We start from the raw sequence: 27849 nt of genomic DNA, 5'->3' as shown, positions 1-27849 counted from the left end.
GAAACTGTATGAGATCTAATTTAGGGTATTTGTGTGAGGGTGGGAAGGTCATTTATGAGACACGTGTTCTATACCAGTTCTAATTCTGTAATGCACATGATGCCAACCCCATCAAGACAGTGTTGCAAAAGGTACACATCTGTGTATGTACGCGCACACACACACATTCTTCTAGCAAGAAGAAAACTGGATATCTGGATCTTAAATTATTTTTAGTTAAGACAATCCCCACTTTGAAGATTTAAATGAATTGTCAAAGAGAAAACGTGCACATGTCAAAGACTGTTCTTCTTCATGACATGTTCCCTTTCTCTGAACTGCTGTTATTATCAGACTAGCTTATGAAAAGAGGTTAACAAGTTTTTGGATTTCGTATTTCCATGAGATGAATTTATCTTAAGAATCTTTGAAAGGTCTTTCTTATATGTTAAGAACACTTATTACAGAGAAATCTTGACTATTCAGAGGATAACTGTCTACTTTGAGAAATGTCAGGCTACTTTTACCTGTCGCTGTGTGCCTATTTGGTTTGACGGCATTAAATTCAAAATGAAAACATTCCCACGTCTTCTCTGATCAGGGAATCTCTGAGATGGACCAATTTTGAGCCAACTCCAGGGATGTGGGATAATTCAGAGCCAAACAAGGTCCCGTCTTGACCTAAACTGTTGATCTACTCTAGGGAAGGGCTGAAGAGATGAAAGCCAGGGTGGACCTGCAGAGAGCCTGCCTGGTTCTCCTTGTTGGGGTGAATCAGCACCAGGTCTTAGAAAATCCAGGGTCCTTCCTGAGCCGGATTAAAACGAAGCTCCATCCTTCAGTCTGCCCTAAGGGGGGACCAAAGTCCAGGCTGCCTCGCTGTGCCCTGGGATCCAACCAAAAGTTAACAATCCTGTTCAAGCCCAAATCTAGAATGAACAGATCTCACACCGAGAGAACTACTGGAGGTCAAAAGAGGTCTTCAAAGTGAAGACCCCCCAGAGACAAAGGCAGTTCGAGGAAAGGTCGGTGTGGTTTCTAGGAACACATTCCAAAGGATGGACTGCATGGGGTCTGAGTTGATCATTAAACAGGCTCTGGTCTGAGTTCAGGTAATCATTTCACTGGTTGGGAAATGTATTAGCCAAGACTTTGACCTCCCTGATTTTAACCAAGTGCACAGGCCTTACTTATTATCTATACGTTATAAAAAGACAAATTTTTCTGGGGCTGGCCCCATGGCCCAGTGGTTAAGTTCGCGCGCTCCGCTGCAGGCGGCCCAGTGTTTCGTTGGTTCGAATCCTGGGCGCGGACACGGCACTGCTCATCAAACCATGCTGAGGCAGCGTCCCACATGCCACAACTAGAAGGACCCACAACAAAGAATATACAACTATGTGCCAGGGGGCTTTGGGGAGAAAAACGAAAAAAATAAAATCTTTAAAAAAAAAAAAGACAAATTTTTCTGATTACTTCATACAACCCATGTTCATGTCATGTACTAAAATAAATTCCAGATGGATTAAGGACTTACTCCAAAAATAAAAGCCATAAAAGGGGCCAGTCTGGTGGCATAGTGGTTAAGTTGCGCCCTCCACTTTGGCAGTCCGGGGTTCATGGGTTCAGATCCTGGGCATGGGACTACACACTGCTCATCAAGCCATGCTATGGCGGTGTCCCACATACAAAATAGAGGAAGATTGGCACAGATGTTAGCTCAGGGCCAATCTTCCTCACCAAAAAAACAAAACCCATAAAAATACTAGAAGACAATGTAGATACCTTCTTAAACTAACTCTTCCTAGGCTTAAACACAAAAGGTAAAGTTACAATCAAACTTTAAAATAAAATAAGGGTTAAAATTTATATTAAAGTTTATCTTTTAACCAATGGTAAAAATCTTGCAGGATTTTCATCATTTCTAATCTAATTAGTAACAGAATTCAAGAAAAACCAGGGTTAGGGCCGACTCTGAGATATTTGTTGAGAACACCTCTGGGTGTACTGCATCTTTGGGTGTCTTTCTACATACTGAGAACCCTTGGTAAAAAATGGCCCCATTTACGTGATACTTAAGAGAGAGTTTAAAGATGTCGAGGTCTTCCCAGGAAGAGAAAAAAATATATCTTTGTTATATAAGTCATTTAGTTATCCATTACATCATTCACCCATGAGTTAACTTCCAAGCATATTTCTGTGGTATTACTATTAGAGAACATATGAAATTTTTTTCTTTTTTGATCAAAAGTGGTTAAGTAAATAGAATTTCATATGGTTCAACCTAATATAATAGACTTTTCAACTTTCTGAGCCTCTTGGAGTCTTCTAGAAGAAAAGAGGATCCAGAACAGGACTGCCTCCACCAGAGTACACAGAACTGCAGGGAGACCGCACAGCTGGCTCTGGGAACCTTGAACCACTTAAGACTCTGACGTTTAGAAAGTCTTAACATCAATACAACTATACAGAGGTATAAGGGACTTCTAAAAAGTATTTAGAAATAAAATACTTAGACATAAGATAAACTATGTGGCTCCAAATGAGAAGACAGTAAAAGAACAATACTCAACGTGATCTGTACTAATTTAAATTCCGCTATTATAGTGAAAAGAGGTAAATGGATGCATTTACTTTCAAGGAGCATATTCAATAAACAAATAACTCAGCCTCAGCTGTGCTTTTATGGCGAGTATTGTAAATTGTCAAGCAATTCACTACACGTTGGGAACAACAGAAAAATATAAAAGAATTATTTAGGAATGGACCTTACCTATCTGATTTCTGCCTGAAGAATAAAATGCATTGACTACAGCTGCACCGCTTATCCACCTGTAGAAAACATAAGAACTCGTTACAAACGGCACTTATCTGATCCAATCTGCCCACCAAAATAAAAGCACCATTAGTATTCCTAGATGACTCTTAACTTTCTGTTTGAAATACTATCAACAAATTCAAATTAGTTCACTGGGGGAGACAGCTCATTTGAAAGTATTTCTACTCCTTGAAAAATCAGAATATATCCAGGTCTGTAATCTGTTATTTCATTTGCATGAATTTTTATGGAGGCATCTGACAGCACAAAATCCATCTGAATGCATCTCTTCGGAAATTGCAATGGATTAAGGTTATATTGAAATGTGTTTAGCTGTATGTTCCTGTACTAGGTAACTATGCCAATAATTCTGGAGTAGTTGACAGAATATTTAAGTACAGGTTGTTAAAACTTCAGATTCAAGTACATTTAAAATTCTTTAAATTCCTAGTTTACAAAGAGGTTTTTTGAGGACTAAGATATCCCTTTGGCATGTAGTTAGCTTTGGGTAATGTGCCTGTGATTATTGCCTTTTAAAATTATTATTAAAAAAATGTGACATTTCAACTAATTGAGCAGAGGTGTCTTTCTGTATGACTGTAAAATGAAGTCCAGGTGGTCTGTGAGTAGATTGGTCTGTCTGTCTGTATATACCATGACCGAGGCTCTGTAAAGAATCTAGAGATTTTATAAAAGACAGTTCCTGACTTCAAAGACTCTAGTGTAGTTAGGAAGAGAAGGATGCATAAATAATTCTGAGACTGAATGAGAAAATGGAAAAAAATGGCTCCCAGACAATAAATCAGGGGCAGGGTTAAGGTAAAGGATGTGTGCCCACTTTCCACGTCTTTCTGCTCAGACGTCATGAAGGCTGCGTGTCAATCACCATTGTTAAGTACTTTGTGCAACAGGAGTAATATTCACATCTTAATAGACCATCACATACATCCTTACATACTCATAGAACGGCCACAGCTTGACTTCAGTTCACCCCAGACGCCAGCACACGAGCATACACTCATGATAACCATGGAACATTATCTAACGGCTTCACTGTAGCTACCCCACTGTCAGGGCAACAATCCGTGAGGCAGTGACGATCCTACTCACCAAAAGGGCAATCAGTACAATGAGGTTAAATCAGAACTGTTTGGAGACCCTGCTTTTCGAGTAGAGCAGTACAATGTCAGTTGCCCAAATCAGCATTTCAGCTACAACGTCAGGAACTATTGTGGGATGTCAGATGAGGGTCCTGTTTTGAGCTCTTAAAAATAACTGAGGGAGGGCCATGTATAACAACTGTCTGATACATCCTAATTAAGTAAGGGTTTTATCTCCAATAACATGACTAAGACATTCATATAAAGGATTTGGGGGCTTTTTAATCCCGATAGCATTTCTATGAATTTTTCTTTAGGAAGAAAAGTTTGTTGACGGGGGCGGGGCGGGGGGGGAGCAGATGAGGGGTGGTTGATCAATGCGTTTCTTCTTCAGTTTCATGTTGTTTTTTAAGTAGAGAAAACCATTTCCAAACAGGGTGGTGCACTGCTACATCAGCCGTCCCGAATTTCATCACAGCTGAGTCATCAATGTTTTAATTCCTTGCAGGTTGATGATTACAAGCATGTAATTTTATTTATTTTAATTAAACTCCAGTTGTTTCCCACATGATTTGTGATGACTCACAACAAAAACACGTATCTGTAAACCCAGGCACGTCAGACTAAAATCGAGAGATCAGAAACTACATAGGACAAGTTGATTTTGTTGGTGTGACCAAAAAGTATCATAAAAGAAGATATTTATATAAAGAAAGATCACGACGACCAGGAGAAAAAGTCATTAGGACTATGTTTATGTATACTGACACAGTTATCATGACTTGGGTTAAGTGTGGTTCTGTGTTGTTTGGCTTGAGGGGCGAAAGGAAAATGGGCTCACATGGCCCCCAGGAGAAACACGGTTCCCTGTGGTGACTCAGGCATTTCTGATGCGTCCTCAACATTCTGATAGCAAATGGGGCAGCAGATTTTACATGCAAAAAGCTTATAATTGTTAAAATTGTAATTGTTATAAAAGTTAATTTGACATGTTTCCAGGTCTCAGTCGTTTTAAGGTTCAGTTTCTCAATTATGAACTTCTGACTCCGTGATCACATCCTCTGCACGGACCTTTCTGGGTGATCACATATAACATCAAATCACCAAATCCTTTGGTTCGGGACTCAGGCACAATGCTAACACTGAAATGCAAAAGGTGCCAATCCAAAATGTTTTCTTTAACAAGTGTAATATGGAGGAAAGGAACTAGACGTATGAAATTAATGTTTCAGACAGCAACAGATCTCAACAGCGCGAGGCAGGCGGATGAGGTTGACAGCGCCCAGCTCCTGTTTATTGGTTTTGTAAGAATATATGTCATACCTTTTGTTTTAGTGCTTTCCTGCTCTTCTGGACATGGCTTTGAGGGGTGTGAGATTGCATTTTGATTAAGGTTTGTAACTTTCCAGCACGGAGGGTTTTACACGTTAAAATGTCCACAGTGAATTATACCTTCAAGAAAATAGGAAGCTATTTATGACCAAAGGACACTCAAATGAACTCCAAATTGTGGCGATTAGGCTCACAGAGCAGTGTCTGCCTTATCTCCCCCGAGATCTTTCACGGTGCGTCCCCAGACCGCCCGTCCCTGGTAACCACCCAGATTCAAAAGCACAGGGCACTCTGCCCCTGGGGATGACTGGAACCTCAAGTACTGCAATTTACTGTGACCCAAATGTGACTGGACCATTGCACCCTAAGTAAAGCGAGGAGAACAGCTCCAGGCTCAAGGTCTAGTATTTGTGGTCAATCACGAACTCTCTCTCTATGTTAATGTAAAAGCTAAATTAATAAGGCAAAGAAAATACTTCTCAGATTAAATGGTGATGTAACAAAACCCATAAGTTCTTTTGATGTGGAAGCACCTCAACGTTTCAGGAGAAGCTTCCATTTATGGAACACGGCCAAATTTGACTCTGAATAGAAGCACAGAAAAGAGAAAACGCACAAGAGAAGAGCAGACCAAATGGTGGTGATTCTTGCCCTGAAACAACGGGACCCGAAGCCGCCTCTGGAGCATGGAGGCCAGGCACCCGCGCCTCCCAGAGCAGGGCTGGACCCGACAGGGGCCCCGAATGCCACCTGTCCTTTGGCTGCTCTTCCTGCCTCCGGGGCTCTGTGTGCGTAGGTGTTTGGGTGTGTGTGGCGTGAAGATGGGAGAGTGAGAAGCAAGAAAACTTTGCTTTTAATTTCTGAGATATAGTTTTGTCAGGTAAACTCATTCTTGTCTGGGGGCATGAAGGGCCGGCATAGGCAGCGGGGCCCTCCACGCTGGACTGACAATGGGACGGGGGATAAACTGAAGGACCCTGGAGAGGGGACCAGGGGCTCCTCTTCTCTCTCTATTACCCTGAAGGAACCTGACTGGCAATGAGGTGGAAGCACACGGACATCATTTCATGGCAGGGAAGGAAAGCAGCAGTCTGACCCTAGAGCCTTTGGGATCTAACACACCCACCGGATTGCAAAAGCACCTGAACTAAAAGTTCTCCTTCCCTCACTCGTGTGTGCCTTTAAAACCCAAAACAACAAAATCGTTAACACCCCTTTCCCTGCAAGCGTTCAACTTCTCAGCACCTAGCGGTCTCGAGGGAACTCCTTTGAAGTCAGCAGCACGATGCAACGGTTTTCTCTGTCTTCCTCAAGTACTCCTGGAAACGAGGATTCTCATTTTATAACTGAAATAACCACTGGCATTCTTTACATTTATTAACATTCTGTCATCAAAACTTCAAAGTTTTCTACAGATCCTCAGTATTTTCAAACCATCCACATAAGACAGACGGCACCTCCAATTTTCAGGTGGGAAAACTGAGGCACAGCATAGTTATCAAACTCTTTTTCCTAAAACACTTATAAACTAAGTGATACAACTGGGAACAGAGCACGCAAGCCAACAACACAGAGGACCGTCTCATCTTCCAATCAAACCCCTGCTTCTCAGCTGTCGATCTGCATCCCACACAAAACTCATTACGATGATGAACGCTGTGTCCTTGCAAATCACTCTTTAAAAATGGAAGTGCTCCCTTTTAAAGTGCTTCACACTTAGGGTGCCCTGTCACCCTAACAAGCTTCAGGATGGTGGCCTCCACACCACCCCAAAGGCCCACCACGACCAGACCGTAACAACAACAGCATCTACTTTTTAATGAGAACCTAAGTTGTGTGGTGGGCACACTTCACAACACACAACACGACGACCCCACAAGGCAGAAGCAGATGTCCTTATCCTCAGTTTATAAAGGAATCATGGAGGCTCAGAGGCATTATACAGGTTGTCTAAGTTCACACAGCTAACAAGCGTCAGAGCAGGAATCTTAACTCAGAGCTGCCCACTCCCCTACCCCCACCTCCCACCATCCTGCCTCCCTCTAGACTCTGTAACGCAAGCTCTTTCCGCTGTTCCATAAGCCGTGATTTTTCACCCAAAGACAAAAGCACAGTGGGACCAAAGAGCCTCACTAGAGCGTTCGCTGTTGCCCGAGAGTCGCTAACATAACTGAACTGTTCTGGGCGACCCACCTGACCGTCTGAAGGTGGAGCCAGGACGCCCGTTCTGACATTCAGCCAGGAAAACCCACTTCTCTTTCCACAAAGGCAGGAGAAACCACACTCCGACCTCCTTCCAGGAGGCGCAGGTGGTTGTTTGTGGCTGTCAGTTTGGCAGTAAGGCACCGTCTTTTTAGTCAATAACTTTATACGTGTGCACATGCACGTATGTGTGCCCTCACGTGCGTAACGTGCCAAATTCAGGGAAAGTACCAACGTGGAGCTACTGTGTAGGGGGATCACTCTGTCAGAACTTCCTTTGGTGACTTTTCTCCTGATTTAGGATAATCTTGGGACCTTTCGAGAAAGAGCTAAAACCTCTTCCACCCCCTATAACCCTTGGCAACGATGTAACTTCCCATCCTAAGTCGACCGTCTGTCCCGCTCGTTAGACAGTAACTCAATGTGGGAGGGACGTCCCATGTTTGGTTGTTTTTTTAACTGTGGTAAGAATGCTTATCTTGAGAGCCATCTTCTTAACACATTTTAAGCGTACAAACCATCCTCTGATTTTATCCATTTGACTCTCGGATCCCTCATATAGGTGGAATCATGCAGTATTTGTCTTTCTGTGTCCGACTTATCTCACTCAGCCTAAGGTCCTCGGGTTCATCCATCCTGTTGCACATTGCAGAACTGCTTTTATTTTTTCTTGAGGTAGAACAGTATTCCATTACATGCATATACCACATTTTCTTTACCTGTCAATGGACGCTTAGGTTGTTTCCACATCTTGGCTGTTGTGAGTTCTGCTGTAATGAACATGGGAGTGCAGACATCTCTCTGAGATCCTGATTTCCATTCCTTTGGATATATGCCCAGAAGTGGGATAGCTGGGTCACATGGTATTTCTATTTCTAATTTTTTGAGGAACTGTCATATTGTTTTCCATGGCAGCTGCACCATTTTGTGTTTCTACCAACGGTGCAAGGGTTCCCTTTTTTCCACATCCTCAACAACACTTATTGTCTTCTTTTGTTCCTGATAACAGCCATCTTGATAGGAGTGATGTGATCTCTTGCTGTGGTTTTGACTTGCATTTCCCTGATGATTGGTGATGTTGACCATCTTTCAATATACTTGGTGGCCATTTGTATTTCTTCTTTGGAGAAATGTCTATTCAAGTCCTTAGCCCATTTTTCAATTGGGTTATTAGTTTTTTTGGTATTGAGTTGTAGAAGTTTCTTATACAGTCTGGAGATGCACCCCTTATCAGATACATGGTTTGCAAATATTTTCTCCCGTTCCATAGTTTGCCTTTTCATTTTGCTGATTACTTCCTTTCTTGTGCAGAAGGTTTTTGGTTTGATGTGGTCCCACTTGTTTACTTCCTGTTTTGTTCTTAATTGTCCCTGCAGGGCCAGCACAGTGCTGAGAGCACGACAGGCATTCCAGAGCGCCGCCGCTCCTCATCCCGGGACTTGGGGAAGGCGCAGAGCACTGGGCCCCGAGAGGCACTGTGGCTCCGCAGGCTGCAGAGTTGTGGAACCGGAAGCCGAGCACCGTCTGGACACGGTCCTCTCAAGAGGGTGCACTGATAGAAAGTTCCAGAACTCTTCTGCAAGGTTCTCCCAGTTTAAAACTTCAACCTTTAGATTATTTAGCTTCCCCCTCTACCTCCCCTTCTTCCTTGAAAACAAAGCAAAATCCTCCTGAGTGCTAATTAAAAGCAGAAATGTTTTTACTGATAACACGTGTTTTGTTTATGACCCCAAAACACATTGGAAAATTGCAAAGTCTGTTGGTTTAATTGGAGAATAAAAGACAGAAATCTAAACTTTTCATCTGTTACAACCCATGCACAACACAAGGCCAGTACAGACGCCACCATGGGGCGTCAGAGTGACTTGTCCATGTGAGGTCTAAACGCCACGGGGAGTCAGAGCGGCTTGTCTGTGTGAGGTCTAACTGGTACCTGGGCTCCGTCTTCCTGGCTGCGTAGTACCGATGAGCCAGACAGCCTTTCTTCCCAATCTTCCCGCACGTGCGCCTGCGTGGAGACGCATCAAGCCCTGAGCCTCCGCACTGCACGCCCACCTGGACAGGTCCCATCACCTCCATCTCGGCGCTGGCTCATTCACCCACAGATCCTGCACGACTGTGTTTCTCGAGATAGTCAAGTTCTCTGATACAGGGCTCGACTGGGAAGAAGACTGACTCTAGAAATATCAGTGAAGGAGAAAATCAGAAGGGATGTTTTAGCAAGAAGTGAGGGACTTCCCCACCTCTCCAGAGCATGCTCTTTCTCTTGGGCCACCTGACGTGGCCACCAGGGAGGAACCCGTCCTGGCTCTGCTCAAAGCTTCACAGTGAGGGCCGTAGAATTTTGATGCCAGAAAGAACCTTGGTCGTTTTATGGATAAGGAAACTGCCCGGCTCGTCAGAGGCCACAGGGAGTGACTGGAAGAACGGGGACCCCGAGACGCGGTGACTCACTGTGCTGGCAAAATCATGGTGTCACTTCACAGGGTCCGAGCTCCCTGCCACGTCTGGAGGTGGGGCCTTTTTGGGGGGGACCACACAGAGCCACAGCTGTCAGCAGCCCCACTTGCTCCAGGGGCTTCCACACCCGTCAGCCCAGGCTGAGAACAGACGGCTGGAGGCAACGAGGGGGAAACAGGAATGAACCAACCGTCCTGTTTGGATCCTCTGCTCTCAATATTAATTTAAATACTGACATGCTGCTTCCAGAGAACGTTTTGTTAATAAGTGAAGGTTGAATGGTGGTTTTAAAAACAGTGCTGTCCGAGCTCTTTGTTTCCTCGTAGTAGCAGCAACCAAACTCTGCCTTCCAGAGACTTAACTGTTACTCACCCGCCTCCTTCACTGGGTTGTGAACTCCCCGTCGAGGGCCACATCCTACTCGCCTCCACCCTCTAGGTGGTCTTTGCACAGTGCTCCGCACGTTCGAGATGCTCAGAAAAACGCTTAGTGAATTGGCTGCTGTCAGTGTCAGGGTGTCGTTATTTTGACGCATAACAGCAAGAAGGATGCACAATGAAATTAGTCTTTGTGTTTTATGAAAAGCAACTCCAAGCTCAAAGGTCATGACTTACAAACAACGGCACCACCTGTCAACTGTGTTAGGAAAGTCCTGTCCCGAGAAACTGACGACGTGACACCAAGTCTAAAAACAAGAAAAGGAATTCATTTCATTTGGCTCTTGTACATTGATCTCTTTGGAGGTTTAAGTTTGTTCTACGGACTCTACGTGAGTAACCGTGTTGCCAGAAGTAAATTATTTCAGATACGTATCTAAGTAATCTTGCCATTGGATAGTACATTGTCAATTTGGTCTTATTCCATCTGATAACATGACGTTTGAAATTCTTTAAAAACTGGCACCAAATCCCAAAGAACATAATGTTTGAGGTAATTTTGGAAACACATGCTAGGCACTCAGAAACCACAGGAACCAAGACCTTTTTAAATTTAACCCCTTGTCCTCTGCTCAAATGGGCAGACAGGGGTGCTTTCAGCCAATGATTGACTCAGGCCCTGACTTCCTCAAATTTTCAGTTTGCTAAACAGAGAGAGGGACAGAGATTTCACCAACCTTGATGGTGAAATGCTTGGACGTGGCAATTTTTACCTTACTGGCTGAGTTAACTTTACTGGTATTATTACAAACTGGCTCTTCTGTCGTTTATTCACTCCATAAACATTTAGGAGGGGTCTACATTCTGTCCATCAACATGCAAGCTCTGGTGACACAATTACATGGTTTCTTTTTTCAACCAGGGCTCGTTCAGCTAAAGACTGAAATGTGTGTAGGGTAGAGTGCAGGCACCAGGTGAAGCGGAAGGTGTGATGGGTGCCACGAGGAACGAGGGACGCTCGAGTTCAGACGGACCACGTGAAGGTTTCTGTTAGATGAACAAGGGCAGAGAGGGTGGTCCAGGAGAGAGGTGAGGAGGAGGAGAAGACGGAGCAAAGACACGGAAGTAGTCCTCACGGCCGGAGCTTTGCTGCAGGGTGGCAGGGTCTACAGGAGTTCTCGAGAGCTACGGGAGGTGTGCAGAACCTGCACATGCCCCGGGAGACGGGCAACACGGGTGCACCAAAATGTTTTCATCAGGGAATAACATAACTCAATCTGTGCCTTTAAAAGCTCTTCAGGGCTGCAGTATGGAGAATACACTGAAGGAACGTGAGACCAATGGCGACAAGATTAGGGAAAAGGCTGTAATAACTGGTGAACGATGAGAAATATTTGAATTAGGGCAGTGACCATGGGGACGGTAAGATTAGTTTCGTCCTTCCATTTGCCACCTGCGTGACATTTCTGTAGCAGCCGGTGGATGTAAGCTTTTTCCTTTTGGACGAGGATTTGAAGTAGATATCATGCATGGTAGGTGTCAGAGATGAGAGGAAGAGACTAGTCTAGGATGATAAGATGAGGCCCTGGTTTCTGTCTCGGTAGCAATAAGATGGAAGTTGTTGGAAAATACGGGGGAATGGCAAATGCTGTGTTTGCAGGGAGATGGACCACCCATGTGGGATGTTTCACAGGCAGCTAGACATCTGGGTGTGGAGCTCAGAAAACTGACCTGGGCCAGGTACAAGCGTTCAGTGGTCATGACGACTGTAGAAGATGCCACGCAGTGGACGGCTTGTCTAGCGAGAGCATGTGGCGTGAGAAAGGAAAAGGTCTAGAAGCTTACTATTTGGTTAATTGACTGAATTTATTTAAATTAATTGCTCCCTTGAAAATCTAATGCCTTCTCATTTTTCTCAATACCTTACAATATAACCCTACTCTGATCAATAGTTTTTCTCATTTCTAGCCCATCAGTTTTGGGCATGGATACCTATTTTTCCTACCAGACCTTGGGAGTGAGGATCTTAAGCATCTGAAAATGTAATTCACCGAGAGGTAGCTACAGGCCATGTGAACAAAGCAGAAGTGGGGATGTGATCTGCCTAAACACACACTGTGAGGACCTGAACTTGATGTTACATAAAAAGGAAGGAAACGGAGTAGTGACTCATGACTGTTAAGGAGATGCAGCATAAGTCAGAAACTTTCATGCAGGAAACCTCCATAAAACCTGAGGAACTTTTAGGATGCTGTGTCCTGTGCGGTGTTGTCCTCATGATTCGATGCAATCACTGTCAAAAGTGCTCCTGGTATTTTGGAAAGTTTAAACTTTAAACCTAATTGCCAAATTAAGGGCACTGTCTTATAAAAAATTTCACAAAATTAAATGTGAACAAGTGTGATTCAATACAAAAAGGAACTAGCACTAACTCAGGGGTTCTCGCTCAAGGAGGGGACACCAGGGCCTGGGTCCACACCCACAGGAAGGACATGACCCTCGCGGGTGGAGCCAGCAGTCAGCACCAGCACTAACGCTGCCCAGGTGCCCTGACTGTGCAGGCGGAGTCTGAACCCTGCACTCAGCCTACAGGCAGGAGACGGGGAAGGAACCCAGCCTGGCAGCAGAGGACCTCACAAGTCACATCGCACTGGGACCGAGGAGCAGACGCTGACAGAAAGGATCCAAAAAGTACCCCTGAGCCATGGGAGCCATCGACCACATGTCACAAAAATATCGTGTACAATTCTGGCTTCGATTATCCGTCGTAACGAGAAAGGGACTCGGAGAAAATTGACATGTATGAGGAAAGGGAATGAAAGGCGCAAACTATATTACAAAACGATATGGAACGGGGACCACAGCAACTTCAAAAGGAAACGTCAAGCTATTTTTAAAATTACGAAGAAATCTTCTGGGGTGATGTGGATGCTGGTTATATTAACCATTTTGAGGAAGAATATCTGGGAATGTTTGTAGATAAATTACACGGTGCTAACAATTATTAAGTGTAAGTATTTTTAAAGAAATAAAAATATTCAGACTTGTAAGAAACTTCCCAGATTATACATCTGCCCACAGAGTATTCTTTTTGATGACTTTTTATGGGGTTCCAGAGACAGGATTTAACAACCAACTATGACATCACCCACATGGCGGCTGGGACATGAACCTTTTCTGACACTTGCAGCCCGTTTAGCACCAGACAAGACGTTTACTGAGGCACAAACCCAGGGGTCAGCAAAAGAAAGCGGTCTCCCCCTCAGGGTGCCTGAAGGGTTCAAAACGCGGTGTGAGAACTGAAATGTATGGGCATTTCCATTTGGGAGTTCTGTCCCGCCTGTACTCGGTTTGCTGAGAACAGGACAGTCCCGCCATCAACCGGTCCCACACACTTTGTACCTTTCCCGGCACACTTCCCTGCGGGGGGTAGTTGACTACACCATGTCCTTCCTGTCTTCTGCTGTCATAACGGAACACAATCAAATGTCCCCTTTGACTCTCCCAGTACCAACCACACCTGGACTTAGTCCGTGTTCCAAAATACGAGTTTAACAGATGAACAACCGAAAGAATAAACGGATGCACGCGTGAACTCTGGCACGCCTTCGTGTCAGTCGCCACACACGTCCAGCTAGTGCATTTTTCACTTGCTCACTCACTCGTTAATCCAGCTTTAACTGAAAACCTTCTACGTGTTCAGCACTGTGCTGCGGCCGAGGCTTTAACGGTCAAAAGGAACAGCCTTGTTCTCTAGGAGGTTAAAACTCAGCGGGAAAAAGTCAACATAAGCCATTCTAGGGACTCAAATGCACAAACACATTCGCTGATCAATATGTTAGACACGCCCATTTTTAACTGAACAATACACCTTAAACTAACAAACGAAGTGCTAACCCCACTAACAGGCAGAGATTAAGAGTGTTTGGAGGCTGTGAGTGGGAGTGATCCTGGCGCCTCCTACGTGGCCACCACAGGTTGAAGAGACATCACACGGAGCAGTCTAGGAGGGGACGGACTTGTGGGGTGACCGACCGACAGGAAACAGGTGGCTGTGGGCAGAGGAGCTCTGAGTACAGCAAGAAAGGCCTCGGAGAAGACTTGAAGGAGCTGTGGGTTCCTAGGGCAAAGGCGTTCCTGAGAGCCTGTCCACAAGCAGAGTCGGGGGGACAGGCCGAAACACGAGAAGAAACCAGAGAAATGAGGCAGTCTGAGGACCTTCATGAAAAGTTTTAAATCGGGCTAAATCCCCAAGCCCTCTCTAGCCTAACACTCTTAGATGCCCTCCGAGCTCTCACTGAAGAAGGAGGGGCCTTTGTAACGTTTTCTAAGTCAGGCTCTTTCTCTTAATCCAACAGAGAGGAGCGAGAAGGCCCTCCTCTGAAGGAACACAGGAGACACTGGGATATACGTACTCATCCTTGTCCACCTTTTCTCGAAGCTTCTTCAGTTGTTTATTTTGGCTGAACTTCAAGTTTTGAATGATGTTCTCAAAGTACTCATCTTCCTTGTAGTTCAACTACATTACATAAAAGATTTGGGGAAAAATGTTAAAATCAGTGCCTTCAAAATTTTTGCTAAAAAACATAGGGGATATTTTCTCAAATTCTATCAGTTAATAAAGTAACAGAGAGCATTAAAATTCACCAAAGAAGGGTTCAGTCCCACCAGCCCAGCTCTATGTCACAGCTCAGGCTGCTCCAGCCGAATGGCCACCTCAGTCTATTCTTTCATAATTAATCAAACGAAACCCAGTGTCCGCAGAGCCCTATAATGTGGATGTCAACCCTTGCATGACAGACGCAACAGCAGCACATTCTCGTCTACCTCCTACCACGTGCCAGGTGCTGTTCTAGGCACTTGAATATATATTTCACTCTTCTAATCCTTGTCATAATTTCATGAAGATGGGCGGCTATCACCATTTTAAGACTGAGGACACTGAGACAGACAATTCGGTCACTCGCTCAGGTGAGCGAGTGGGGAGCAGGGATCTGAACCCAGGCAGCTTGGCTTGGAGTCTGCGCTCCACCACTAGAGCCCGGCCCCCAGCGCCCCGGCACTTGCTCGCAGCAGCAGCTCATGTAAAATAATCAGTCAAGCTTTTCTTCAGGAGAAGGGGAGGCGAGCACACTGGCTGGCAAGCCCCCGGGTCAGGCCAGGAATCCCTGTCCCCAGATCTGGGGAGGACTGCCCTGCTGTCACCAGGGCCACCTTGGTGAGCACAGGTTAGCAACAGGACCCTCAGGGAGTCTGCAATGAGTGCTGTAGTGACTTCAATCAATACTCTTTGCACTGTCACATTACCGAGGAGAATAAAACACTTCCCAGTTCCCAAACAGTGCGTTTTGTTGGTTTTTAAATGGAGAAGGCACAACCTGGTTTACCAGGGGAGGAACAGGCAGACGGTGGGAGGGAACCTGGAGACCCGACTTTTCAGGCCTGAACAGATGGGATGAGGAGCCTGGGTACCCTGCTGGTCATTGCTCTGGTGTCCACCCTGACGCCCTTCAAAGGGCAAAGGTCACTCTCACTACGCTTAAAACGGCACACGTGGAAGTCAAAGCAACAAATTCTTAAATTTCTCAGCACAGAGAGGGCCAACGAAAAAAAAGGCTGAAACTGAAACAAACAGTTCTGGTTCCTGTGTCAAAGGCTTCATACAAGAAGGCCTACGTTTTAGGTCATTTCACGTAACTTCTGCAAACCATTGTTGGTAATGACATTACCACCAGCCCCGGGCATCTTACTCCAGAGTCTTCACAGATTTACCTCGAGGTACTCATTATCCAGTTTGCTGTCATTGGAAATGATTTCGTCAGGATAGCCAATCCTTTCTTTAATTGCTAAGGCCTGTGAAAATTATAATATTGAATGTGAGGATGATTGTGTAACTTTAAACACAAACGCTGTAATTTGCCCAAGACTAGCAATCGAATAACTTGATTTACACTGTTTACGAAAAGAATATCCAACATCACCTAGAGATCTTTGCAATGGCTTCTTCTTGGGGTTCAAAATAAACACAAAATAGGCCTGCAACTTAGGTTCCAATGCCCCATTCTCACAGGCTGCAGCTTTCCACGAAAACGGACAAGTCATTGTTCCACGTGTATTGTACTTTATCGACTTTTTCTCTGAAAGCTTTCCTCTTCAATTTTACAGAAGGGTTAATATTTAGAGCTCCCATTCTAGCATCTTATAATTATCTTTCCACCTCACTGAACTGGCTGAGAACACAGATATGGGCTCGCAGGTCTAGTGCCAACACTTTTCCTGAATATTGGCTCCTCGAATTTTTATCTTTTTTTTGGTCTCCAGAGCCGGTGCACCCATCTTCTCAAAGTTAAATGAATGGCATTAATTAAACGAGTGGAAAATAGTTTTCCTGTGACACCAGCTCCTATCTAACACTTGCTTACTACCATTTCTATTTTTTATTACTTTAAAATTGTTGATTTTACTTATTTTCATTATTTCATTCTTACTACTTGCTATTTCCACTTCCATTTTTTTATTTCTCAAAGATATCTGACTTTTGATTCTATGATAGCACATTGCTCTGGTTTAATTTTTCACAGGGGATTAAGCCTGTATCTCTGAGTCATTTGGTTTGCCATCAAACAGGTGTGTTTGCCATCAAATGGGTTTTATTACAGATCTGCTTCCTCAGCCCAGGATTTCCTCAGTGGACCAGACGGGATATGTGTCACTGAGTCACTCAGGCCAAGGTCATTGTCATGCAGGTTTTCGAGCCACAAGCTCATTACAGATCAGCCCCCTCAATGGCACTTTCTTTTCCATGAGAGAGTTCTCCAGAGGGTGTTCTAAGAGGCACGAACTCTACAGAAGTAAAAGGTACTACAGAAAAAGAATTTATCGTGAACGACTTTGGGTAAACGCTGTGACAAAAACATTAAGCAGGGTTCGTCACTGCAGGGCTCCTTAGGTTCAAGATTAGGTTGTTCTAAGTGTCCAAGAGGAGACTCAATTTGCCCACTTAGTCACTCAGTATGTGTTCAGGGTCCACGACGAGCTAGGCACTTTATAAGGGGCTGAGGATACGACGCCAGGCAAAGATTTCTGCCCCAGAGGGCTGACCGTACAGAGCAATGACAGGCAGGGACATGAGGACCAACTCTCAAGGGTCACGTCTGGGCCATAAAATCCCAGCCCAGGAGCGCATGGCCTGGTCTAGGGTTGGGTCAGGGAGCCTTCCCGCAGGAAGTGTCTCCTAAACGCTCTTGACCAGGGGACTTTCATGGAACAACCTGCAGGCTCAGTGTTTTGTGACACTCCCTTCGGAAATGACAATCAAGAACAATCCACTTGGCTACAGAACACGTCCGCAGAGTTAGAACGTGCCGGAAGCAAATCCAGCTCGAGCTTCTGAGGACACAGAGCGATAGAGAGACAGCGACGCGGGGGAGCCTAAATTCTCGCCCAGCCACCAGGGCTCTGTGAGAGCTGAAAAGACAGTCCTCCCACGTGAGTGAGCCTGGAAGAGAGCTAGATCTCAGCCTGATGCTCTTAGAATAGGTTCATGGACCCCAGCATCAGGTCAAAGCACTGTCTGTTCCTCCTGCCGCCAGAACTACAAAGGCATAATCAAGCTGCCTGTGAATATCGCTCATGAAGCACGTACAGTTCCACTGGACACGTTACTTCTAGTTTTTACATAATTATCAAGACAAATGATCTCCCTAAATTTAAACCTAAGATTTCCTTAGAAATCTCACCGTTATTCTTATGCAAGCTATTAAAAGTCCTAATCAAAGGTGCACAATGAGGTAGAGAGGAATAGTTATAAAAAGGCTCCTTCAGCCTCTTTCTAACTATAGATCAACTTATAATACTCAAATAATATACCACCTCGCATTTACCTGAAAGAAATTTAGTATTATTTCTCCCTAGGCCATCTAAAAAGCTAAATAGGGCATGTTTTAAAAAACTTAGCTGGAAATTTGCATTAAAAATTAAGGGGATATTTTTAGACAGTGGTAGAGGCCCAGCAGATATGTTTCATAAAGGAGGAAGAAAATGAACCATGATAGCATCTTTTAATTATTTACTTGTTCACACAAGATTTTCTTCTTATTCTTTGATGTCTCCCTTGGAAAAAAAGGGAAAATTGGAGATCTTTCAAAGTTTTGCACTGAACACGGAGAGAAGGAGCTGGTCGCAAAGACTTGATAAAAGATGAAAATCATAGAAAAAAATCTTCATCCATGAACGCTGTTCCTGGAAACACTACATTTTGAAGGAGGTTGCTTTTATTTTATGCAATCCTTGATTATATTTTTTTCCGAACTTTCTTAAAAGTTAATCTTTTCTCATAAACAAATTTTTCTTTGACAGTTTACCCTGTCCTCCTCTTTACCTTTTCTTCTGCTTTCTTCTTCGTTTCAGCATCCATCCAAGTGAGGTCATCTAGAGTCTGGATAAAAACTTCCCGGATCTGTGCAATCAAATTCTCAACCTCAAACCAGAGGAAAAGAAGACCATTTAGGCCATTAATTAGCTTTTTTGTAACACAAATTTTAAAAAATAGAGCTATAAGCTGTCTTAAGGTAACTCAACAATATGTTAAAAATGTAAATTTATAGACAAATGGATAAATGTGGATAATCATACTTTTAAAGCAACACTGCTATAAGCAACACTAATGATTAACCTGAGGTTACTTTCTGGGTTTTTAAGAAAACACTGACTCTTGCTCACTTTCGCTGACAGAAGGGTTCATAAGCGACTTACACTGACTCCACTGCCTCTCGGACGGGACAGGTGGTTTTCCACTAAACAATATTAGTATCAGAAACACAACCAGACCCTGGGGGTGGGGAGGATGAGATTTATTGGGAAACAATGGCAAATTGCGATTCAGAGGTCCTCTGCCAATTAGTAAAATTTTAGCCAAATTATGGCCTACTGTAACTGCCATCTACGCAAACAGGTTCGGCAGTGCGTCTCGCTGAGGACATTACCACGTGTTTACTCTCCCCAGCAAAGGCCGCCTCCACGTACAGCCTGCCCACAGCATTTTCCATGTTCCCGTTGACGTAGTTTGCGCAGCGTCTCCAGGTGGCTGTTTCTGACGTTGTTCCATAAAGGGCCTGCGGGAGAGGAGGAGGCAGCGCTGGACCAGAGCAGGGCGCGGGGGCGCGGGAAGCGCCCAGGTTCACAGACTCTACTCTTTGTGTCTCCTAAGTTCTTGCAATAGTCACCGCTTCTCCCCACAAGGCGCTGTGTCCTTGTAGACGAGAAAACATAATCCAGCTGGACCGTTTACGTATAAAGGATCCGAAAATGAGGGATATTTTCAGGAGCAAGTCCCAGTAGAACTTCTGGCTATTACAAGTTAATATCCTTCCAGACAGTTTAGAAAACAACAACAACAAAATAACACTGTTACCACTGCACGAAATAAACGTGAAGTAATGTCCAATAAACGTGGCAGGGGAGAAATATGGTAATAAGAAAACACATTCCTGTCTTTTAACGTTTTAGCTGAACTTCCAGGGCTTAGAAGAATTGCATGTGTATAAATTTAAGTACCGATAAGGGGATTAACTTACGTAAGGGAAATTTAGCAAAGCATCATTTTTACATTCTTTAATTTTAAAAATGTGTCTGCACTTTCTTTTAATGGGTAAAAACTAAAAATTTTAATCAGAGGGTTATTTCCTTTCCCTGACACCAACCAATACGTTTGCCAGAATTCCTCCTTCCTCAATTCTTCCTGCCTTCCCCTCTCACAACAGGAGGGGAAGGATCATGCAGGTACAGCCAATAAAAGGCCTCCAGGTGTGTCCAGGGAGGTGCATTCTCAGGGCACTGTCCACACCAATGTCGTCCATCCATCTGTATATCTACTGTGCTATGAGCACCTGAAAATCAAATTAATTGAGATAGATACCCCTGCAATTACTTTTAACACAACAAAAAACCAAGCCAGTACTCTTTCACGAACCGCTCAAATTAATCAAACGCATCTCCTTCAAGGGCAGTTCAGTCCTGGTGGCAGGGTGGACATCACCGGGTGGTGAAGCCCATGAGGACAGGCTGTCCTAGGTGACACAGCTTAGACACGTGCAGAACAACCAACATTCGGCATTTTGTCTCTTGGCAAAGTTCACCACATCCTAGCAGCGTACATGGCAAGCCTTCATAACCATGTATCTCTTTACCCTTCAAGTCTTAAGAAAAAGAGAGATTTTTTCTTCACCTTGCGGAAAGCATTTCTGGACTCCTTGTAGGTTCGGCTGAGGCTGCTTACAAGATCCATTATGAACCGCCAGGACATTAAATTTTGAAGATCTCTGTATAAAAAAACCCACCACCCAGCAACAGAAAAGATGAGGCTGCAAAGCTTCTCAAGAGTGATATTAAATGCAAACTTTGACGACATGAGTTTTCTGACATACCCACCTGGCAGAGTATTTGGTAAGAATGAGCTTAAGTTTGGTTAAATATTCTGGAGCATAAACAACCACATCTTCCTCATTTGGAATATTAATATTCACAGTTGACATGATTTCATTTGTGAAATTTGCCCAGCTGAATGGCTGGAAAAAAGCAGGCAGAAAATATTCAATAATTATGGATTTTTCTGCTTGGTTCCAAGACTCAGTTATGGTTAACAGGGTCAGACGTGGTTAAGACACCAGTTGCATCACTCTATGATTATAAAAATGGTCAGTTTGATTTTTTGGGTTTTTTTTTTCTCAATTTCTTCAATCAGTTTTTGAATGAAAGTTAGTTCTGCAGCATGATTATTTAGATAGCAGAATTAACATAACCATTTAAGAGCAGAAGCCAAGTCTCTAAGTGGAGACAACATGCACCAGAAATTAAGCCAGTGCCATTTTTTTCGTCTGACCAATTTTAAAGAAAGAAGAAAAGAGAACTCAGCCTTAAAAAGAAAGCTTCCTAGGTGTATGCAAAAATCTAAATGGGTATAAAGTGTTCATCTTTTAGAAGCGGATATTAGTTACAATCCATTCGAGCACGTCCTCCATCCCAGTGGAGCTCCTGCTGTAAATTTAAGCACACGATTGTCACAGCAAAGGCACAGCAAGGAAGCCAAACCACATTTCACTATCAATACTGAGTCCACAGGCATGCAGTTTTTACACATCAGAAGCTACATTTAGATTTGCCTAAAGGAGGAATCTTGTCTTTCTATTATTCTTTAAATGGGAATTTTAGTTATTCAACCACCAGTGGATAAAAGAAAAGAAAGCAGAAGCGGAGATTATGCAAATCTTGCTGAAATGCCACATTTCAGTGTTTGAGAATATTTAAGATTACCAATATCTTAGGCTCTATGATTTTATATATATTTGTATATACATATACTTGTAAGTATACGATCACTTGCTAAGAATGAGGTGCTATGTACTTTTCCTGATTTCCTTTGGTGGTTTGAACCGTTCTTTCAAAACATATTCATTAAACACTCATTATATTAAAAAGTTCCAGGTGAGAAACTCCTAACTCAACAGGTCATGCCTTTGAAAAGTCCTTGTTTACTGTAATTAGTGCCAAAGAGAATTCCATCACTTAATGTGGTGGTTTGTAGATTTTCCCATGAATGTTGCTTCATTTCCCAATCGTGCGCATCAACTAACACAGGAGAAAAGACGCACGGCCCCAAGAGGAGATTATTAGACATCAGCTAGTGAATTACAACCAAGAAAAAAGATGTCAACTGCTGATAAGTGGAATCTATGGGGTGAGTTTTTCTTATCTCTTGCATTCTATCTCCCCATTATTGCTCTGAACACCTCCACACATGGCCTTGATGATAACACGGCAAGTTTTATGAATCAATTATTCTTTTCAGGAGTTAAAAAGAAACCTAGTGCTTTTATTATTTGACTGTCCAAGTGTCTGCCTATACAATGGTCTTCCAGAAGGATTTTCAGTTTTAATGTTGTTCAAACCCTTTTTGATGATAGTTTCTAATATTATTGCACAGCAGCCTTGAAAAGACTTTCGCCTTTGAAATTCACTCTAACTAAATATAAATAAAATGATTTCAAATAGAGGGTTTTTTTCCCAGGTCTTGTCATGAAGTCAAATGGTTGGTGTCACCTACATTCATTTTGTACTTCAATTTATTTCAATAAATAAAAAAATCATCGAATTTTAATAAACTGTATTTCAATGTTATAATTTTGGAAATGGAACAAGAGATACATAAAACTTGCCACTTACCTTCCCGTTGATCTCTAGTGAAAAGTTACTTTGGATCTGGGCTAACGTCATTTTGTTGTAAAGAAGTATTGGATCATTTCGATCTTCAGGTTTAGCTGTAGCCTACGGATTTAATTTTTGATCATTATTTTAGAACTAAGAATTACTTAGAAAAATATAAGCAAATATGAGGAAAAGAAGAAATATAGGATAGATGTAACATAATTGTATTTAAGTTTTATTCTGTACTTGCTTTGTAACTTATTCTGTCGTATCAAGAAGAAAAGTGAAATATAAGAGATTTTAAGTGTATTCAGTAACAATGATCAAATTACAAAATTCTTCTAAATTCTTTTTATATTTTGATAACTGCCAAACCACATAAGCAATATCTGCAGGCCTCTTTCCTTCTATGGCTAAAGGCCAGCTCCGTTGTGTCGGTGGCTGTTTCATATTATAAATAACTTACTTGAGTATCGTTATCTCCAATTTCTCTCTCAAATGCTCTGTCTCCGCACCGCCCCCCCCCCCCCCCCGCCCCCCGCAAGCACCATTCAGTGTCCCACCAAAAATTCAGACAGGAAAAAAAAAAAGCCATGCAATGGTTTCTGCAAGAATTTAAAGCAAGTAAGAGAGAGAAAATTCCTAGCACGCAGCACAGGCTGGCTGCAAGTTGTCGGAGGAGATGCTGGCATGCCCTGCGTGTGGCTGTGCCCCTATCCTGCCAGCCTGCTACTGCTCCACACTCCACAGCACCCAATTCTACTTTTTCGATGAACCAAGAAAGGAAAATCACAAGAACAACTCCCCAACTAGTGGTTGAAATGAGTAAAAAGCAATTTTAAGTGAAAAAGAGACAAAAGACAAAGTTTAAAGTGGGAATTATTTCTCAACTGACAAAGGCTACAATTTCCCCTTTAGGTCACTTATTTATTCATTTATTTAAAAAATTATTTATTGAGCATATCCTGCATGCAATAATATGCGGGACACCGTTAAAGATGCATAGGTGACTCAAAGACGGCAAAGATCCAGCTCCACCTGAGTCAGAGAGAGGAGAGAAAATTCAGACACAAACAATGCTGAGCTAAGACAGTGCTGCAGGCTGAGGCTGATCAAGGGGGAGCAGGTGTTGGGGGTATGAGTGGTAAAACCCAGGGAATGGACTGTTCTCTGCAATTCTGTTTCCAAAACAGAACCATATGCAACTCGTCAAACTGCCATTCATCCAGCTGCAGCCCTGAGCAAAGTCTGGTTCTGAGTGGAGATTTTTGGTTTCACATAGCCCGAGGGAAGCTAAAATTGCCCTCAAAGATCTTCAGTCTTCAAGGTTCTGAGTGGTAAGCAGATGGGGATTCGGGACTGCTGGCTGCTTTCGCATGTCGGAGAGAACTCTGTGGATCTGAGACTGCACCGGCTGTGGGCTCAATCAGCAACCCGGATGCTGCTTAGACAGCACTAATTCGCTTGAGACCAGAGACCCCGTCAGAGGAGCATCAGGCAAGCGAGCGCCAACTCAGACTCCAAGGGTCTATGTGGAGCTGGAGGGAACTCAGGAATGCAGCCCTTGGACTTTGCTGCTAAACTCCTGTGGGATCTCTGTCGAGCTCAGCAGCCTGAGTCTGAACCCGGGGACACTGCACTGTCATGTGGCCAGGCTCAGGGGCTCATCCTTCTTAGCAAAGGGATAGAGACAATCTCTGCGATCACCTGAAACTTACAGTGCAATTGTACATATCAAGACTAAAGCAGCTCTGCTGAATAGCTGGCAATCAAGCTTGTCCTGTGTCTCAACAACAGTTTGACTGTAAATAGTCAGGATTTTGATGCAGTCCACTTACAACAGGTAATTAAGTCTACTGAGTTTAATGTTTGTCAAACTGGGCACGTCTCCTGGCGTCAGGAGCCCGGTTCACTGTAAAATTCTGCAGTTTCAAAGGTCCGCTTGAAGTCAATGATCCATTACTGAGCTACGACTTTATCACTTGGTTAAGGAGTTGCACTTTTTACCCTCAAAAGATGACAGAGAAGAGAAAGAAAAAAAAGTGGTCAGCATTATTCAGTGTATTAGAGAAAATGCATCTTACGTTGGCAATTTCTTTTTCCAATTCCATGACTTTATTCATTTCTGAAGAAAGCTGGTTTTCATCGATGGGCAGTCCTTTTTCCTGACGAATCAATTTGGCCACAGAAATCATAAAATCCACATATGCTGTACAAGCCTGCAAGAAATAAATAACACAAAATTGCTGGAGAACCTGCTGAATATCCAGCATGGTGCTTTAACTTAAATTTATTTTCAACTCAATATTAATTTGGTAAAAGATAAAGCAAAATAAAATAGAAATCCTCTCCTAAATCCTAATGGAAATAACCTGCACAGGGTCTTAGAAAGTCCATGTTTTTGCATCAGAGCAGAACAATAAAGGATCACTTTGAAAGTACTAAGTAATTTATAGCCATTTAGTTACAAGGTTTTATAATTTCCAATTTTTAGTCATTATTTTAAATTGCCTTAAAAAAATTGCAGTTGCAAAACACTTGGTAAGCAGTAACCTAGTATTTTTTTCTTAAAAAAATAATGACTTTCTTGACCAAATTTCTCTTTTCTTGGGTTTTCTTTGCTTACGTATATATTTTTTCAGCTACTCCTGCGGAGACAGCCACAGACTCATCTATTATTGGGACATCTTCCTATCTGTCTCCTCTGGCCAAGCATGTTTTTCTATGAGACTGTTCTCATGAGCTCCTCCAACACAAGGCTGTGGGTTTTAGTCAATGGCGTAGCTGGCCCCCTTTACTGGGAAATTTCTCTCTAAGATACCATACATTTGGATACCAGTTTTCTTCTAAGAACTCAAATTCTTTCCATTTTATCTTCACATAGATTTTAACTTTGTGAAAATAAGCTATAAATTTGTCATATCATTGACCTTTTACAGAATACACAACTGCCTTACTCCAGTTTGGAGAAGCTGGGACCCCAGGGAACTGAGAACCACTTTCCCAAATCTCAGCCCATTGCCATCCGGCCATTATCGTCCCTCGGCAATCAGAATAAACTATGGCGCCACCTCATTAAACTTTACTGAAAACTCAAGCTCCCAACACCAGCCTGACGACAAGCAGGCGTGAGCAGGAAGCTGGGCTGCACCTCTATGCTTCTGAAACTGGCTCACAGGGCCAACAGGAAGGAAGGCTATCCAGTGCTTAGCACTGCCACGGCTTCAGGAGGGTTTTAAATCCTTGTTAACCAACTATCAGCGAGCAGGGCAGGCTCACATTTGCCGGGAACGCCGAGGCACAGCTGAATCTACTGTGACTCATCAGGAGGGTCAAACGTAAAAGTTAAGGAAAATGAAAACATGCATCAAGCAAGACCCTAAGCAAGGGCACAGTCACCATCAACTTGAAAGCCACGAGGACAATCTATAGGGAGGGTTAGAGCCTGGCCTTCCGTGACCTTTACTACATGTCAGTGAGCAGCCTGGGAGACGGTTCCTCCCTCATGGACACCCCGGACGCTGGGCTGTCAGCTCCCATCGCTATCCGTGCGTCTGCTCCTCTCAGAACCAGCTATTTTTCAGCTGTGAGTCTGTACTAAAAACCTAATCCCTAAGGTAACAGGAATAAAAGGGTGTCTTCTGATATGCTCGTCAGCTCCATTCTTTTCCTATTAAAAGGTAATCAGAATTCTTGCTCCACTTTGAAGTAAACAAATATGTCTGAGTTCATACCTCCTGGGATGCGCTATTGCAAAGCGCAAGCACGCAGTGTTTTGAATTAACTGTACTCCAAATTATATAAATTCTTCTGCATTCAGCAGGGAATTACTCCTGACTATGAAGGAAATGGTAATTTGAGTTTTCCAATATCAACCTACTGAGATGTTTTTTTCACTCTGTGGGATGCTTTTTTGTTAATGAGCTGAGAAAACAGCAACAGGAATGCTCTCCTACACTTTGTCGACTCTGCAAACCGGGTCTACTCCAGCATCTTTATCTTTACAGATGGACTTAAAGACTTAGAACTTGGCATTGGCAAGCACGAGAATTTGGACAATGCTTCTCGTCTGCTGAGCTGGTCAAGTTTCCCAGAAAACTGGGAGCACATGCTATCGCCAGCTTCTGGGACGCTCGAATATTTAACACTGCTACACGGAATACACCGCAACCTCTGATGAGCCCCATTACCTGGCAACTATTCCAGTGCGTCTGATTAAAACATGCGCCTTCTATCTTGACTATCTTTCCTGGCTTCCAAATTTATCTAGCAGCTGTCAGAGCCCAAGCTCGCTGCTGCTGTTAAATGCATTTTACAAGATATGATTCTACCGTAAGGTTTTAATTTTCTTCCTTGAGATACTTCTAGAAATATAAAATGCCAAATGATAGGAATTGTCATGATTTGGGGAGAAAGTAATCAACACATATTTTAACACTTAAATAGTACATTGGCCATGATATTTTTAAAATTGAAATTCAGTTTTTATTTTGGTCACTGAGAATTACCAGGACAAGGGCCAGGTCGGCCATGTTTTCGATCGTCACAAGGCAGCCTTGTTGACGCCTTCACCTAGTGAATCCTTTACGTGAAAAAGAATCCACCTAGATATCTAACCAGCCTTTCCTTTAAAAATAAAACACCGTAAATCCCAATACTTATAATAGCAGGTTCAAAGACGATAATTGGCCTTAAATGGTTGGGTAAAATCCATAACAGCAGTTTTGTGAGTTTTTAAATTACACAGTATCAGTGAGATGGAATCTGCCAAAACCTGAGACCACGAATTGTTTCTTTGATGAAAACTACCTTCATTTTGCAGGATCAAGCTATGACGTTTGTACATCGACTCTGTTCAGAAACCGGGCTCCTCCTTCTTGGACGAAAGCTGATATTTGGTGGAGTTGCCGAATAGGAAGAGAGCAATGCTGTTTGACTACTGTCCTTTAGACTTTACCGTCTTTGTTAATGACTGACAGCCAGACTCAGGAAGAGCAGACAGCTTTCCAGTTAGACAGCTGACGCGTGGGTTCCTTAGTGTGACAATAATCTATGGGTCAGGGGTTTCAGTTCCAAAGAGTCTGTTTCAGGACCCCCAGCTGATACCCACTTTCTGCCTTCTGCTTTTTGGGAAGAAAATGACGTAAGGTAGAGCATGAAGTGACTGAGCTGTGCAGATGCAGGGGGATATTCAATAATGCCACCCAGGAGGTTTCCTGAGGGAACACACAGGGGGCGCCAAGCAGGAGAGAGGAGTTCCTATCAAAAAGGCATGGAATTTTTCCCAGTTTGAGCAGCATGTCAGGGAGCAGACAGCTGCCACAGGAAGAGACTTGCTCCCCAAAGGGGCCACAGACAAGAAGCACACAGCTGTTCACAGGGC

General features: G+C 43.3%; 1 protein-coding gene across 11 annotated transcripts in view; it reads right to left on the bottom strand.

The window, feature by feature from the left end:
* Positions 1-27849, bottom strand: part of MME (membrane metalloendopeptidase) — a 136399-nt gene that overhangs the window by 15705 nt on the left and 92845 nt on the right. For 6 of the 11 annotated variants that reach the window (XM_070239164.1, XM_023621147.2, XM_023621148.2 and 3 more), the window contains exons 9-17: positions 24551-24685; positions 22485-22586; positions 20694-20830; positions 20491-20584; positions 19250-19378; positions 18646-18744; positions 16038-16118; positions 14681-14784; positions 2750-2808 (exon numbers count right to left, since the gene is read on the bottom strand). In XM_070239164.1, coding sequence (XP_070095265.1) covers positions 2750-2808; positions 14681-14784; positions 16038-16118; positions 18646-18744; positions 19250-19378; positions 20491-20584; positions 20694-20830; positions 22485-22586; positions 24551-24685 — 940 coding nt within the window. The remainder of the gene's footprint in view (positions 1-2749; positions 2809-14680; positions 14785-16037; positions 16119-18645; positions 18745-19249; positions 19379-20490; positions 20585-20693; positions 20831-22484; positions 22587-24550; positions 24686-27849) is intronic. The other 5 variants (XM_070239168.1, XM_070239165.1, XM_023621150.2 and 2 more) reach the window with 1 other exon arrangement.

The sequence above is a fragment of the Equus caballus genome, chromosome 16, assembly GCF_041296265.1.
Source record: "Equus caballus isolate H_3958 breed thoroughbred chromosome 16, TB-T2T, whole genome shotgun sequence".
Taxonomy (NCBI): domain Eukaryota; kingdom Metazoa; phylum Chordata; class Mammalia; order Perissodactyla; family Equidae; genus Equus; species Equus caballus.
The sequence above is the reverse complement of the archived record's forward strand: the minus strand, read 5'-3'. Positions and strand labels throughout refer to the sequence as shown.